This window comes from Oryzias latipes, chromosome 6 (assembly GCF_002234675.1).
Source record: "Oryzias latipes chromosome 6, ASM223467v1".
In the NCBI taxonomy this organism is placed as follows: domain Eukaryota; kingdom Metazoa; phylum Chordata; class Actinopteri; order Beloniformes; family Adrianichthyidae; genus Oryzias; species Oryzias latipes.
In genome coordinates, this window is record NC_019864.2 from 26607349 (window position 1) to 26622325 (window position 14977).

General features: G+C 39.7%; 1 protein-coding gene across 3 annotated transcripts in view; it reads left to right on the forward strand.

The window, feature by feature from the left end:
- The window catches only part of zc3h18 (zinc finger CCCH-type containing 18), a 48532-nt gene that overhangs the window by 10068 nt on the left and 23487 nt on the right, over positions 1-14977 (forward strand). For all 3 annotated transcript variants that reach the window (XM_011476387.2, XM_011476388.2, XM_020704191.2), the window contains exons 4-11: positions 152-300; positions 384-479; positions 2408-2550; positions 3124-3153; positions 4421-4535; positions 6194-6459; positions 11241-11423; positions 13794-13919. In XM_011476387.2, the coding sequence (XP_011474689.2) occupies positions 152-300; positions 384-479; positions 2408-2550; positions 3124-3153; positions 4421-4535; positions 6194-6459; positions 11241-11423; positions 13794-13919 (1108 nt within the window). The remainder of the gene's footprint in view (positions 1-151; positions 301-383; positions 480-2407; positions 2551-3123; positions 3154-4420; positions 4536-6193; positions 6460-11240; positions 11424-13793; positions 13920-14977) is intronic.

Here is a 14977-nt window from a genome sequence, read left to right on the forward strand (position 1 = left end):
TTTTGTTTTTTTCCTGATAATCTGCTGCAGCTTGGTCAGTTTTTCTTAGGTAAAATAATGTGATATGATCTGCTGGTTTGTAGCAGCAGGTGAACCCAGGTGATGCTGAACGTTGGCTCACTTCTGTTGTGCTGTGTCTTCTTCCTCTCAGGAAACTGCACATGGGGGATGAACTGCAGGTTTATCCACCCAGGAGTCAACGACAAAGGGAACTACTCCCTCATCAGCAAACCGGACCCCTTCTCACCAAATGGAGCCCCTCCTGGGGGGCCACTCCCGCTCATGCCCAACACCCCCTGGGTGTGTGTCTGAGGCCTCAAAGTCGCCATAATTGCCCCTGTGCTGCCTGTGAGCGTGTGGTCATTTCTTTCTGCTTGTTGCAGGTCGGCCCACCCGTGGAGGAGCTGCCCCCACCACCTCCTCCTGCAGAGCCTCCTGTGGAGAGCGCCTGGGAGAGAGGACTAAGGCACGCCAAAGAGGTAAGACATGTTCATGCATCTTTGGCTTTGGTCCGATCGTAACTTTGTTTTTTGAAGAATGTGGCTAAAGTTTGGCGTCTTTCAGCCAAACGGAGCAGGGCTGTGGGCGGGTCACTAGAAAAATCACAACTTCAAAATCGATGTCATACAAATTCCGACATAGTGTGACGATCATTGACCCTCACCTCTGAAGGGTTTATCTCCCCCTGGTTTGGGTGAGGTTGGAAGTATTAGTGTTGGTAAAGTTTTTATTTTTTACCAGTGAGCTAGGTTAATTCGACTTGACGATTTCTTTTTGGGAATATCTAGATTTAATTTGCCCATCTCTCTGCGCTCCTCCGTTGTTCGGAGTAAAATCAGTTTGCACGTCTCTGACAAAGCGCAGATGTGAAAACGACAGCAGCAAGCAAAGAGGAGCTACTTCTGCAAGGCTGAGGGGGGGGGGGAACTAGCGCACAAGAGGCGCCCCCAATAACTTCTGTTGGTTGCCTCCGTGTAGCTTTGAAGCAGCAGAACATGTGACGATTTTTAACAGGATCCAGAAAGACCTGGAGGATAAACCTGTTGGACTTACAGCAGCCACAGAAAGTTTCATAAAAAGTGTTGATTTGGAGACGATGGCGTCGTTACACACTGATGCTATCATGCTAAATGCTAGCGGGCTGTCCTGTGTGTCGTCTACAGATGAGCACAGACTTTATTTACACAGAGTGGATAGATGCAACAAACAATTTCATAAAACATTTATAAAAACTGTATTTTTCTAAATACCATAAGAGGCACTTTGAATGGAACTTTATTACCGGTATTAGTGCCTTTGTAACATTACAGAGCCGCCGTTCAGCTGGAAAAAGCCCCGCCATGGTGAGTGCGCTGCATTTTTACTGACAATGGCAAGAATCCAAAACAGGATCATGTTTTTAGGATGTTTTTGTCAGGATTTTATGTAAAAATGAATCAACAAGTGGCAGAATTAGGAAAGAAAATCTGCTCCCCTTTAGTAAATCTGTTTTTGACTTTCTTAGGTTTGAACTTGACTTAACAGTCGCTTCAGAGTACAGGTGTCAGACTGAAACCCCTCTTTTTATAATAATGGAATACTTTTGTTGGTAGATTTTTTTTCTGTATCTACCAGCCAACTTGGCCGGTGAGTCAGAAAGGAAGTTTTGGTCTCTGGGGTTGTGACTTCAAACTCGGAGCATCAAACCACAAACGGCAAAATCAGTTTCAAGGCTGTTGCCACCAAAGATGCTCTGCCGAGTGCATTCTAGTATTTGTCTTTATGAGATGCTCAAGCTCCCAAAACATCTGCTGCATTGTTCTGCAAACAGTGTTACAGATTGTGTTTAGTTGAACTTTGTGTTTGGGACAATTTCCAAAGGAGATGTTGAGATAAAATTGTTTTTGTTAAATATATTCTATCATTGGTCATTTTTATGAAAGAAAGTAAAAGCAGGGAGAGAAAAAATCGATTAAAATTGAATTCAGAATGAAAAAATCAGAGATTTTCTCTTTTTGGTCGGGTCGTCCAGATTTACAGTGAGCTTTTAAAGCTCAAATTTGTAAAGAAAGGAAATATTTCAAATTTGAAAACTGTTCAGCTGGGATGTTGGACTAAACTGTGTTTTAAATTTGTATCTGTTACACAGTTTCAGTTCAATTCAATTTTATTTCTAAACCCCAGTATTACAGTATAGTGGTCAAAACGGGCTTCACTTACTGTTCAAAACATAAAATGAGTTATAGAGTATCATAGCGGATTGATAAACTAAACAGACTAAACTAAACTGGACATCCCTTCCCCAGACCCTTTTTCTCGGATTAGGAAAAACTCTTGATTCTGGGGGGAAAAGTCTTTGGGTTAATCGTTGGAAAAGCCGGCTGATGGATGGAGTGATCTTCATGTGAGCTGCCTCTGTCTGCTGCAGGTGCTGAAGAAAGCCACAATCAGGAAGGAGCAGGAGCCCGACTTTGAGGAAAAGCGCTTCAACGTGACGATCGGAGAAGACGAGAGGGACTTTGACAAAGAAAACGAGTTCTTCAGAGAACGCAGCTACCGCGTCATCAGAGAGTATGTTGATCTGTTTTTGTCATTTATGTCCGGATATGTAATCAGCGCCGATATGAAACACAAGACCCGCATATCAGGCTGCTTTTTTCCCCCTCCAAATTTGCTGGAATTACCTTAATAATGCTTGAAGAGTTAAGGTAGTTGAAAGAAAGTCAACACTAAAGCTCCGGTGTTAAAGGGCTAAAAATCCTGAAAGCATTTTTTTACAGCACCATGCACACACATGCAAACTAAAGCAGAACAAGGCCGTTGGGTTGATCCTAAAAATGGGTGACGGCGGCGTTGAAAGTAAAGCTGCTTCATTTTTCTGCTCTGAATGTTTTTGTGGTCAATCTTTGGTTTTCTGTTCAACGGCTGTCAGGTTTACCATAATCATGGAAATGAGCTCCTGTTACCTTTTTAAATGTCAAATCCTGTAACTAATAAAAAAAAAAATGTTTTTAATCTGATCTAAAGGCTTCACACAGGACAGCTGTGCTTAGAGAAAACAGGAAGCTTGTCATAAAGTTCTAGTCGGACTCAAAGCGATCACAGTTGTGCTTAAATCAATAAAACGTCACTCTTCTCTTTCAGGGAAGTGGATTTCAGAGATCCAGTATACAGGTGAGTAAAAAAAGAAAAGTTTCTGGTAGCCTCAGCTGTTTGCTGATTTTATTTATGATGGACTTCAATTATTTTGGGACAATAGAGTACCTCCTCTAGAATTTAAAACCCTCATTCGTTCCTGGTTCAGTTGAACTGTAGTCCAGAAAACTATCATGTCAGGAGTCATCAGCCGTCAAGAACTTTTTAAAGGTTTTTTCACTTTATTTTATTTCAAAGGTCAGTTTTGTTTTCCACCAGCACATTTTCCAACATTTATACAACACAATAACAAAAAAAAAACCAACAAGTTCACATATTTTATCAAAAAAAAAAAAAAGAAAAACTTTTGCACAGAGCTACTGAGCTTTAAAAAATTAAAATCTTTCAAATTTGTGTCAATTCAGGACTTGGTTGCATTGAAACCATTAGATGAACTTATTGGTTGTTTTTGTTTTTTCCTCTGATCTTTTGAAGAAAACTGTTTGATTGCATCCATTATTTTCAACTTCATCTCATCTCTATTTAAATAGAACTTTCAATCAACAGCAGCCGACACAAAGTGCTGAACACGAGAAATGAAGAAAACTAACACTAAAACATCTTAAAACACAGAATTAAATATAGAGAGATAAAAACAATAAAACCAGTACGACAACACAGCAACTTATCAGTTGCAAAAGAATTGGCAGCCTGATGATGGAAATGGAGCGAGGAGATCTGAGGGAATCTTCGTGTTGGAAAAAAATACAGGAAAAAATGGGAATATCCTAATTTCAGCATGTAGCTGGAAGGAAGGAAGGAATGACGGGATTGACTGGAATTCATTCATATACAAGTTAGAATGCGTTCTGTCTAAACAAAATAGAAGTTTAGTTCTGCTTGTCTGACAATTGGCTGTGAGCAAAATAGATTCGTTAGTGAAATTAAAAAAAAAAATGTCTGCATAAATTCTATTTATCCATCCATTCACTCCATTTTGGTATTGGCTTTTAAAACAATATTGAAAAGCTTTCAGGTAAATAAGTAGATTTCCGCAGGATCCAAATCTTTAGCTGTTTTAAGTGGAAGTTTTCTGAAAATAAGCAGAAGCCATAAATATTTGGTAAGATGTTCTCATTTTTGTTTTGTAGAACGATTGAATAGAAATGAACAAAATACATTTTTTTGCTCTTTTGACAATAATGAACAGGCTGCTTTTAAAAATGTCCTGGAGTTTTAGTCTTGAAGATTTGTAGGAATCAGTTTGCAGTTGGCAGCAGTTTCTCATTGATGTTTTTCTCTGCAGCGACCCCTACGCTGACCCCTACTATGACTATGAAATGGAAGCTTTGTGGCGCGGGGGCCATTATGAAAACTTCAGAGTGCAGTACACTGAAGCCCCCATTCCTTACCACTTCACTGTGAGTATCCACCTCTGACTTCTAAAAAGCTGGAATTTGATCAGATCAAGAAAATAATTGTTTGGTTTTCTGTTCTCATAACACATTTGGGTTTGATGCTGCTATCGCTTTTAGTCTTTACTTGATTTTACATGTTAAACCAAGCACTTCAACACAAATGTCATTATGTGTGCGCGTAATGACAATAAACTCCGATGTTGTTCATTCTTGTCGGTTTATATCCAGTGTTTAGCCGCTGAAATTTGCCTTTTTGTTATTTTCAGTGCAGACTTATACCATGCAAAATCAACTTTTTTAGCTTTTAAGTGTATTATAAGGTTAATTCATCACAAAAAACAACCCCAAAGCGGTACTTTTGATCCATTCACGCATCTTTGAGTATTCCTCTAAAAGCGGAAGTGTGTTGGGTGCACGCATTCGTGTTGTGTGTTACGAAGAAAGGATAACGGTAAAAAAAGAAGTCCCAAATATTAATCCAATCGGTGACCTAGTCCGGTCTAGTAATTGATATTTATTACTGAAATTTGAATTGTAATTCATCAAATTATTCTGTTAATTTTTCAAATGCTAGGTCTTAAAAAGTCATAAATATAACTTGAAGAAGCCTGTAGGAACCCTGAATAATGAATACTTCTGAAAGTAACTATTTGTTTAGCGGAGTGACTTTAACCCATAAAAACCCAGACCAATTTTTCCTAAAAATAAACTTGTGTAAAACCTAGTGGACCGCTGAATCCATTTCTGATATTTTTCTTTTACACTGTCACCATGGGTTCCTATTAGAGGTAAGATCTTCGGGTCAGGCACTAAATGACAATCATTACGTTCGGGTCGGTTCGGGCCTGGCTTCTCTCTCGCTGACTTTTAAAAAAAAAATATTGTAATGGCTGCAAAGAAGCTCCTTAAGCAGGCGGTTGTCAAACAGCTCTTTATTAATCCTGTACCACAGAACGGTTACCGCACGAACCGAAAGGCACAGCCAGCTTCTTCTTACTCAGAGGGAGAACGTTCACGGAACACACACACACACACACACACAGGTAGACCCCGCCCCCCAGTCACCACCCCACCGTTGATTGACATACACTGTAACTAGCAGAAAGAGGGGGGCGCCGGCCACCCGCAGCTCTGCACACGTGAATGAACGTGTCGTGAATGTAATTTTCCCTCCGCAAGTCCGCATCTATTTTGTTTAAGTATCCCCGATATGGAGCAGCATGAAGTCAAGGATACACTTAAGACAGGAGAGCTGAAAAGACAAACACTCACCGCCGCGGCTGCAGTATTTCTCCGCATTAAGCGAGTGCGCGTCAAGATCTCTCTTTCACTCTCTTTGTCTGGCCTCTTATTCTGTGTTCAAGCGTTATTTCATTGTGCAAATGCATTTATCATGATCATAAAAATATGTAGATTATTTTAACCTTAAATCTTGCGTTTTTTTTCTGCCAAAAAACTATGGGATGAATTGAAATTTCGGGTTTACTTCAGGCTCGGACCTGCAAATCAAGTTAATTGGTCGGGTTCTGGCCGGGTTCGGCTTTAATGCCCGCGGGCCTGTGTCGGGTCGGGCTGGATTTTTCAGGCCCGATCTTACCTCTAGTTCCTATTGGTGAAAGGATTATCAGTTGACATTTTCCTCTTTTCTTTCTTTTTTCCAGGAGCGCGAACGCGAGCGGGAACTTCGGGAGCGTCACAGAGAGCGGGAGAGAGACCACCGTGAGCGGGAACGCCGACAGCGGGAAAGGGAGCGGGAACGAGAGCGGGAGCGTGAGAAGGAGAGGATGAAGCGGAAAGAAGAGTGGGAGAGGGACCGGATCAAACGCGACGACAAGGAGCGGCCGAGGATGCGTCCTCCTCGAGACCCCAGAGACAAGAAAGAAGAGGAAAAGATGAAGCCGCGCTCCCCCCCCAACCTGCCCGTCAAGTAAGTGACCTTCAGTGACCTGGGAGAATCACAGAATCGACCCTTTCCTTCCTCATGTCAGGTCTTTAGTGAAACTTAAAGGAGGAAAAAACACAATGAATGAGGAAAAAGTGTCATATGTCTAGTCGCGTATGGCTCATTTTCTTATAATACACGCATCTGTTTAAATGACAGAAGCTTATTGTTACAAGGTTTTAGTATTGCACTTTTATAAAACATACTTTTTTATACATCTATAAAAGGACGATCTATTGAGACCTCTTTGGCCTCTTCTGGAGTTTGCAAAATTCAGTTTTTCAAGACCATCCTGTTCATGATCTCATTGTTACCTCAGGTGGCTTTTGGGTCAAGTGCCTTGCTCAAGGGTACCACAATGAGTTGACTCAAAATGTGCTTGTCTAAGTTCAAACTAGTGACTAAATGACTTGCCAGGTGTCCCACTCTAACTACTGGGCCTCTTTTTTTACTTTGATCCAATTAAGAACAGGGACACCCGGTGGCCACGTTGAGCTATAGCAACCTCACAGATATAGCAGAGCTAACGCAGTTTAAAACTGAGTGGCCACAGTCCTGCTTGTTATCCAAAAATGTCTGCTGCTGCAACTTCTGGTGGACTTGACACATCTGATCCAGATAATCAGTAGTTGGTGAGGGAGAAAACTCTGTAAAGCCCATAGGAATGTTGGTCCTTAAAGCCAGAACTTGCAGACCATTGATTTAGAATGTGATGTTTTGTTCAAAACTCCCATCATCCATATATTTAAAAAACAGTACCGTCATCTTGGATCACCGTTTTGTAGCTAAAGTTATGAATATTATTAGCAAAATGATGATCCTGTTTTATCTCTGGAACCAAAACGTGGTTTAGGTGAATGATTTACAGGTACATCAATGAAACGACGTGTGCGTAATACAGGATCATTACACACATAAAAATATTTCGAGACATCATTTTTTGTCATTGTCATGATAAAAGCCTTATATATATTTAGAATATCACAGCAGAGGGCCGGCGTCCTGCTGCCTTTTTAGAAAGCCTGCCCTGTCTGCCATTAAGGAACTTTCCCAAAAAGAATCTACAATGGTAGCTAAATTGGCCTGGAGTTTGACACTTGAGATTAAAAAGCTCAGGAAACCGTTGCAGGGTTCCAAGCTTATGAGCTGAATTGGGTGCCACGCCATGAGTTGTCAACATTCATTTTTTTTAGATCCAAGTTTTGATTTTGTTTAGGCGGTAATGATCTAAACTAGAATAAAATAGGTCTTGAAATAGTTAAATAGCCAATCTGATCATCTGGATGAAGCCCATGTGCTGAACTATTCAAACATGTAGTTGTAGGGTTACAAAAGTTAATAGTTTCTAGCTAATAGAGTTAAGAGTTCTGGTTCTTTGCCTGTCCGTACTGAGAGAAGATCCCTCCATCCTGCGGACATCCCTGCAGTTTCTTTAATTTTCGTTTTTTTGGGCGTTTTTCCTTACAGAGAAGGAGGGTCTAAGGGCAGGGATGCCCAGTTTATTCTGTTTAGTTTAGTTTAGCCATTACCTATGTAATTCTGACTATTCTTTATGATCACATGTTTATTATACAATTACCGATATGAAGCCCATTGAGACAACTGTTGTTGTAATATTGGGCTATATAAATAAAATTGAATGGACTCTAATCATCTTTTGATCTATTTTAAAATGTTGCCAGTGGTTTTTTATGCATAATTATGCCGTTTTTCACCTGTGTCATTTTTAAGACATAATTTCTGCAGAGCAGCAGTAGTTCATTAGAAATTCACCTCTATGTTGTGGGTGGGACTGTCGGTACATAGCAACCCCTCCCCTCTTCCCCTCCATGTTGCTGAAAGCTCTCTGTTTACATGCTCTCCTGCTATCTTACAACCCCAAGCTAACATTAGCGGTGCAACAAAAATGGCGAGCCATGTCGGAGCTGTCCAGCCGTACAGTTTTCATGATCCAGATTCCTGCTCAGACGAGGAAAACAAAGACGTTCGTGGATTTATTGGTCTGGAAGTGGATGCATCAGAATGGAGCGGAGCAGGGAGCTTGTGGCCCCCCAGCGTCTTTTTTACGTCCCAGACGGCATTTTCAGACAGCATTTTTTCCTCTGCTCATGATTAACGAGTTGAATAAAGAAAAACTCAGAAGTGCCATTAAAAGCTTCATTTAAATTTTCTTGATGTCATCCATCAGAAAAATGTGGCAAAAACATGTTTAAAAACACAATTTTCATCAGAGTGGGTCTCTAAGCCTTTTGAGTGATAATTCTGTATAAAGTAGGTGTTTCACTTTTTTAATTGACTAACAAACATTTAAGGTTTTAATTAAATTCTAGTCTAATTTTTATTTTGATGTACCTACTGATATATTGCAGACTGTAAACGTAGGATTCAGTCATTTTATTCATGTGATTTTGATTTATAAATGCAAAGTTTTTTCTTTATTGATAAACGGATTTGGTGACAAACCATCGGATTTGCATGGTTCTTTTGTTTCATGGTTTACCTTAATCTCCTCGGATTAGGTGCTTTTGTTTCAGAGGTGACTGTACTCTGTGGCATCCTCTGGAGTTTGATGGTGTGGAAAAGGTTTCATGTTTCCATAATTGTTCTCGCATTGTTATTGTCTGCACTTTTGAAACGGCGGAAATTTCCTGTGTTTTCCTTCAGCTATAATGGCGACGCTCCTTCTTTATTAACAGACAAAGCCACACCCTCATATTTAGTGACGTACACCTTGTTGTTGAAATGATTGGCAGCTCTATTTTCACCTTTTTCATTGGCCAACAGGGATACGTGTACAAACAAACGAATGCCAAGAATTGATGTGGGTCAGGGCAGAGAGTTTCCTTACTTCTCATCAGTCACGTTTAACGACATAATTATTATTTTGTGCGCAAATAACATGAGCTTCTCAAGGGACCAGAATGTGTCCGCTCTACCACAGTCTCCCGTGTGCTCTTCAGACTTTATGAATTCATTTCCCTCTCAGGTTCGTCTTTTCTAGTCCTCCCAAAATACTTTAGCTGATGGAGCTAAAAATAGCTGCTGCGTTTTGATTTGATGCTCGAAGAAGTACATTGTTTGCTCGTTTCACTTGACTTCAGGAGAATGTGTGTCCTTTGGCAAAGTCCAGTTGCTCATCTTGGTTTAACTAATATGATGAAATCTGCGGTATATTTACAACAGTTTAGTCTGTGGGGTTTGTTTAAATAATGACTGAATTATCCGGCCTGACGTTAGCAGAAAGTACACACCTCCAAACTTTCCCTCCTTTTTTCTAGATCTTATTTGTGCACCACATATTGGGTCAAATGGGAATATCCACTCATTTAATTCATTTCCTCAGACAAATATTTGAACTAGTGATCCAAAACACTTACATAAAATAATTTTGTGACTCTTCACACAGCAGGTGGAAAGTAAATCACTCAGATGTTGTTGGTAAACCAGGGCTCCAAATTTATCTTTTCCTCATGGAGTGTTTGGAGATGTAAGAACCATTTTTATTTAAAAATAAATTATGTCAGAGGTAGGGCTGCACGATATGAGGAAAACTCGCGATATGCGATATTGGTGATTAATATTGCGATAACGATAATTTGCGGTATATAAACAAATATCAAACCAACCAAAAAAATAATTTCCATTTCAATGCAACAGTATAAAAATTATACTCCAAATGACCCTTGTCGACATAGGAGGCAAACATCAAACATTAAAGGGCTCATCTGATTGATCAACAGCGTAAACGGGTCCTTCCGATTGGTTAAATGCATGAAGGGATTTATTTCATTGATTCAACATTTCAAGCTGCCATGAGTTTGTTTTAGCACATTTAACCCTTGTGCTATCTTAGATGACCCCCCCCCCCCTTACTTTGACGTGTTCTCCCTACCATGACAAAGGTGGATAAAGGTGGAAAGATTTCATGTAATCTATGGACACCAGTGAAGATCACAAATCATTGAAGAAAAAAGGTTCAGAGCACTGTCTAGTGGGTCTAGATGACCCCACTCCCAACGTTAAAGTGCCTAGGATAGCACAAGGGTCAAGGTAACCATTTATTGCGATTTTCGCCGTCTCTTGCGGTATGCATGTTGCACAGCTTGATGTCGCGATAACGATAAATTTGCGGTATATTGTGCAGGCCTAGTCAGAGGCAATTTAATAGAAATAAGACGGGTATCTTCTGTAAACATCTGCCCTTTGTTTTCTGACGCACTTTGGGGCGTAATTTTCTTAGAAATGCGACAGAATGAGTCAGTCTTCCAAAAACGGATGTGCTCGATGTTTATACTAAGATGTTGCATCAGATGTCTTTTATATTTTCATTCAAGTTATGCACGTGCAGGTCTGTTTATTGACACAAATGCTTTTCAGTAGTTTCACAGACACGCCTTGAGTAGGAAGTTGTTTACCCGTGCTGCAATGCAGTGAACAGCAGCAGTTTCACTGACGCTTGTTGAGTCAAACAATACAAAAATGCTTTCAATGCTCTCATTCATGTCTCTTAAATATTTAGGAAAAAGTCTGTTTGTGGTCTCTGAAGGCCACGGACCCCTTTAACTGTAAAGAGGTCCCAAATGTTCCTTTAAGTCCTTCTAAAAGGACTTACTAGCTTTTGAATGTAGTCCCTTAAATAAGCAAAGATTTAATATATTGTTGTCCCACAGTTGTGCGAAATTGTGATTATAATTGTCAATAAAATACTTTGTCACTAAAAATTGGTGTAAGGATAAGCAGGTTGAGATGTGTGTGAAATCTCTCAGCAGGCCGATGGAGCCACCTTCAAAGAAAGAGATGCTTCCTGTCATGAGACGACCAGATGAGTGGAAAGACCCATGGCGCCGATCCAAATCTCCAAGGCGACGGGCCGGTTTGGGCTCCCCACCTCGAGGCCGCCGGCGACATCGACCCTCAGGCTCCTCAGTCTCCTTGTCCAACTCTTCCAGGTAGAAAATTCCTTTCAAATGAATGTTGTTGTTTTTTTTAAATGATTTTATTTTATTAATCAACGATTGAAGACCACGGTCAGGAAAATTTGGAGCTTTAGAAATTCCACTGGTCTAGCTCATGCAGTGTTTCTTCAGCTGTGACAATAATGCCTTTTGTTTTGTTTTTGTTTTTTAAATTACTTGGTCAACAGGTTTTTTGTGTTGTCTATAAGTATGTTGTCTTGGAAGTATCTCATTTTTATTTTTTTATTTTTTTTTGATAACTTCCGGTAATGTTCATATCTCGCCCCTTATTTTAGTTTCCTGTCAAAGTTGGCCGGCCTGTTTTAAGTAAGCATTAATGGCTAACGAAGTATGCATTATCTGAAATTAACGCACGACGTGGAAGCTTTAACCATCCGACGCGAAGCAACCATTTTTGCTTCCGCTAAGTGCGTTATTTTTGTTATTTTTTTGATGAAAAAAGCGATCCAAACCACAAAAACAACAAGAATAAAGTACTAAAAACTGATTGAATATATATTTCTTTTGTAAGTGACCATGGTTAAAAGCAGGTTAGTGGCCTTCAGTGTTCATTTTCAGAAATTAATGCACTTCGCTTGAGCAACCATCTTCCGCTTCGTGTCGGATGGTTTAGGTTTCCACTGCGTGCGTTAATTTCTGAAAATGCAAACTTCGTCATTATCCCGTTATCCCTCAAATTTACAGACTTTTTCCAAAAAAATTTATTTAAAGTAAAAAAATATATTAAAGAACAGGTAGTCCAGCATGTTACAGTTGCAGTTAAACTGCATGATTTCTACTCTGTGAACATGTGAGTTGAAAAAAATAGGTCAGATTTAAAGTTGCGGCTGAAAAAAATTACTTCTGCAAATTGCAGCAGTCTGGAGAAGGGTTTCCACCTGAATTTTGTTTTTTAGTGAGCTAAACTTTTACATAAAGTCCGTTAATCACTCACGGCACAATCCGATTCATGTCCAAATGAAACACAGGAGCCTGAAGTCACACAAGACCCCAGAGGAGCATTGCATAATTAGGGTAACCTAATTATCAGAAAACAAGCATAGAACAGCAGAAGCGTGTTGTTTTGGTTCATTCTGCGCCTATTGGTGCTGTAACGCTTACCAGGAACAAACCCTTAGAAGCGTTGAAAGTTTATGCAGTATTTAGTTGGAAAGTTCTGTGGAAAACCTCGGAAAATGTAATAACAGTTTTGATCTGGATTTTGTAATAATTGCACTTCGATCGTCAACTTGCAGATTTATAGTGTGAAAAAAACAGACGCACAATAAGGAAGGCAATGTTCATGTTGTTAGTTTCCCTGGGAGTTCCTGATATGTTAAAAAAAAAAAAAATCCGAATTATATAGGTTTTGCAAACACGCCCATGTGTCACGCAGGCTCTTCGACTGACAGACATATGCATAGCAAATCATCAGTGAATAACAAGAACTCAAGTGTGGAAACATGGGTGTGTCTAGTGCAAAGTACTGATAAAAACATTCTTAGCTTTCTACACGTTCTAAACAAGCTGCTTAACTTCCCTCGGTGTGTTTTTAACAAAAGCTGATTGTCTTTTTACAATAAGAGTTTGTCTCACGATGGTCAATATTTTTCTGAATTTAGTTGGTCAGGCTTAATTTCAAAACAAGCAAAGAAAATAACATGCTGAAAAGATCTTAATGTCAGCCTTGTATAAATAATCTTACCTCTTCAGAATATGCTTTTTTTTTTATTTTAAATTCCATCTTTGTGTATATTTGTCAAACATTTCAGCAGCTTCTTTATGCTATTAGCTACTAGTCTTATTTTTTCTTCTTCTATTGAATCAACTAAATAAAACTATATCTTTTATTCCCTTTTTTTCTGAGTTACTATTTCCTGTGCTCCTAAAAATGTAAATGCAATGTGAAACTGGAATAAATATATAAAGATGATCTGAAATTAAATTTAGGCATACTTTTATCACTTGAACAACTAAGAAATATACATTTTTATTTTATATCTTTAACCTTTTTGCTGCGAAACGTATGAATCATATGCGTAACCTGGGAAAGGAACAAAAGTACCCTAGTTTTAAAAAGTGAGCCATGTTATCCATCCGTCACTTTGCATGTTGTTTTCCAGTTTGCCCAGGCCTGTCTGTTTTGCCTCCAGATGGGGGTAATAGGGGTATTTGATATCAGAAAGGTGTTTATCTTCTTTTCATCTTATTTGAAGAGGGCGAAAGTCTTTAATCCTTATCTGTAATTCATCACAAACTTGTCCCTCAGCTAAATTAAATCAGTAAATTCTTTTAAAGTGTGTTTATTTACACAGATAAAGAAGTAACATGTAGTCCTAAATTTGGGCGCCTTTTACTCCTCAGGTCTTCATCTCGCTCTTCGTCATACACTGGTTCCGGGTCGTCTCGCTCCCGCAGCCGCTCCTCCTCCTTCAGCTCATACTCCAGCCACTCGTCCCAGCACAGCTCCTTCAGCGGCAGCCGTTCCAGGTAAACATCTGCTCCTCTGTTTTAAAAAGGGAAATGACAGTAAAAGCAGTTTCTGCACGCAGCTTATTCATAAACTCGTTTTATCTTCTGGCCGAATGAGCCTTTTTCATCAGGTCATTGAAACGGTTGGTTTGCACTTGTAAATCTATAGCTTACACTGCTGAAACGTTTTTAAACTTTGAAAAAACATGAAAAAGCGCTTCAAGTTGTTCAGATAAGAGTAGTTTTAAACTGTTTTCGATAAACCCATCAGTCATCAACATCATGGTGAAGGCTGTACTAAAGAAAGCATAAGTTAGTATTACGTGCAGTGCTCAGCATAAATGAGAACACCTCCTTTAACCCTTGTGCTATCTTAGATGATCCCACCCTTGCATTGACGTGTTCTTCTTACCATGACAAAGGTGGATAAAGGTGGAAAGATTTCATGTAATCCATGGACACCAGTGAAGATCACAAATCATTGAAGAAAAAAGGTTCAGAGCACTGTCTAGTGGGTCTAGATGACCCAACTCCCAATGTTAAAGTGCCTCAAAGTATTGAGTCCCAGTAGTCTTCATCATTATCAGCATGGGCCCTAGTAAATTCTTGGCACGCTTTTTTTTTGTACATGGTGGCCAATGCACGCCATTCCTCTGCAGTGTACGCCGCATGGTGTAACGGGAAACAGTCGCTCCAGTTTGCCTTTCTACTGCTTTAGCTAACTGCACTGAACTTGCATGTCTATTTTCTTCAACTCTTCTTATCAGAGGATGCTCCTGTGGAGATGTTAGTTTCCGTGGATGGCCTGTAAGATGGTTGCACTTCCATCTTTCTTACATTTTTGGATCACTATTGCTTTAGTATTTTGACTGATATCCCTTGTGCTATCTTAGATGACCCCACCCTTACATTGACATCCCTACCATGACAAAGGTGTATAAAGGTGGACAGATTTCATGTAATCCATGGACACCAGTGAGGTTCACAAATCATTGAAGAAAAAAGGTTCAGCGCACTATCTAGTGGGTCTAAATGACCCAACTCCCAATGATAAAGTGCCTAGGATAGCACAAGGG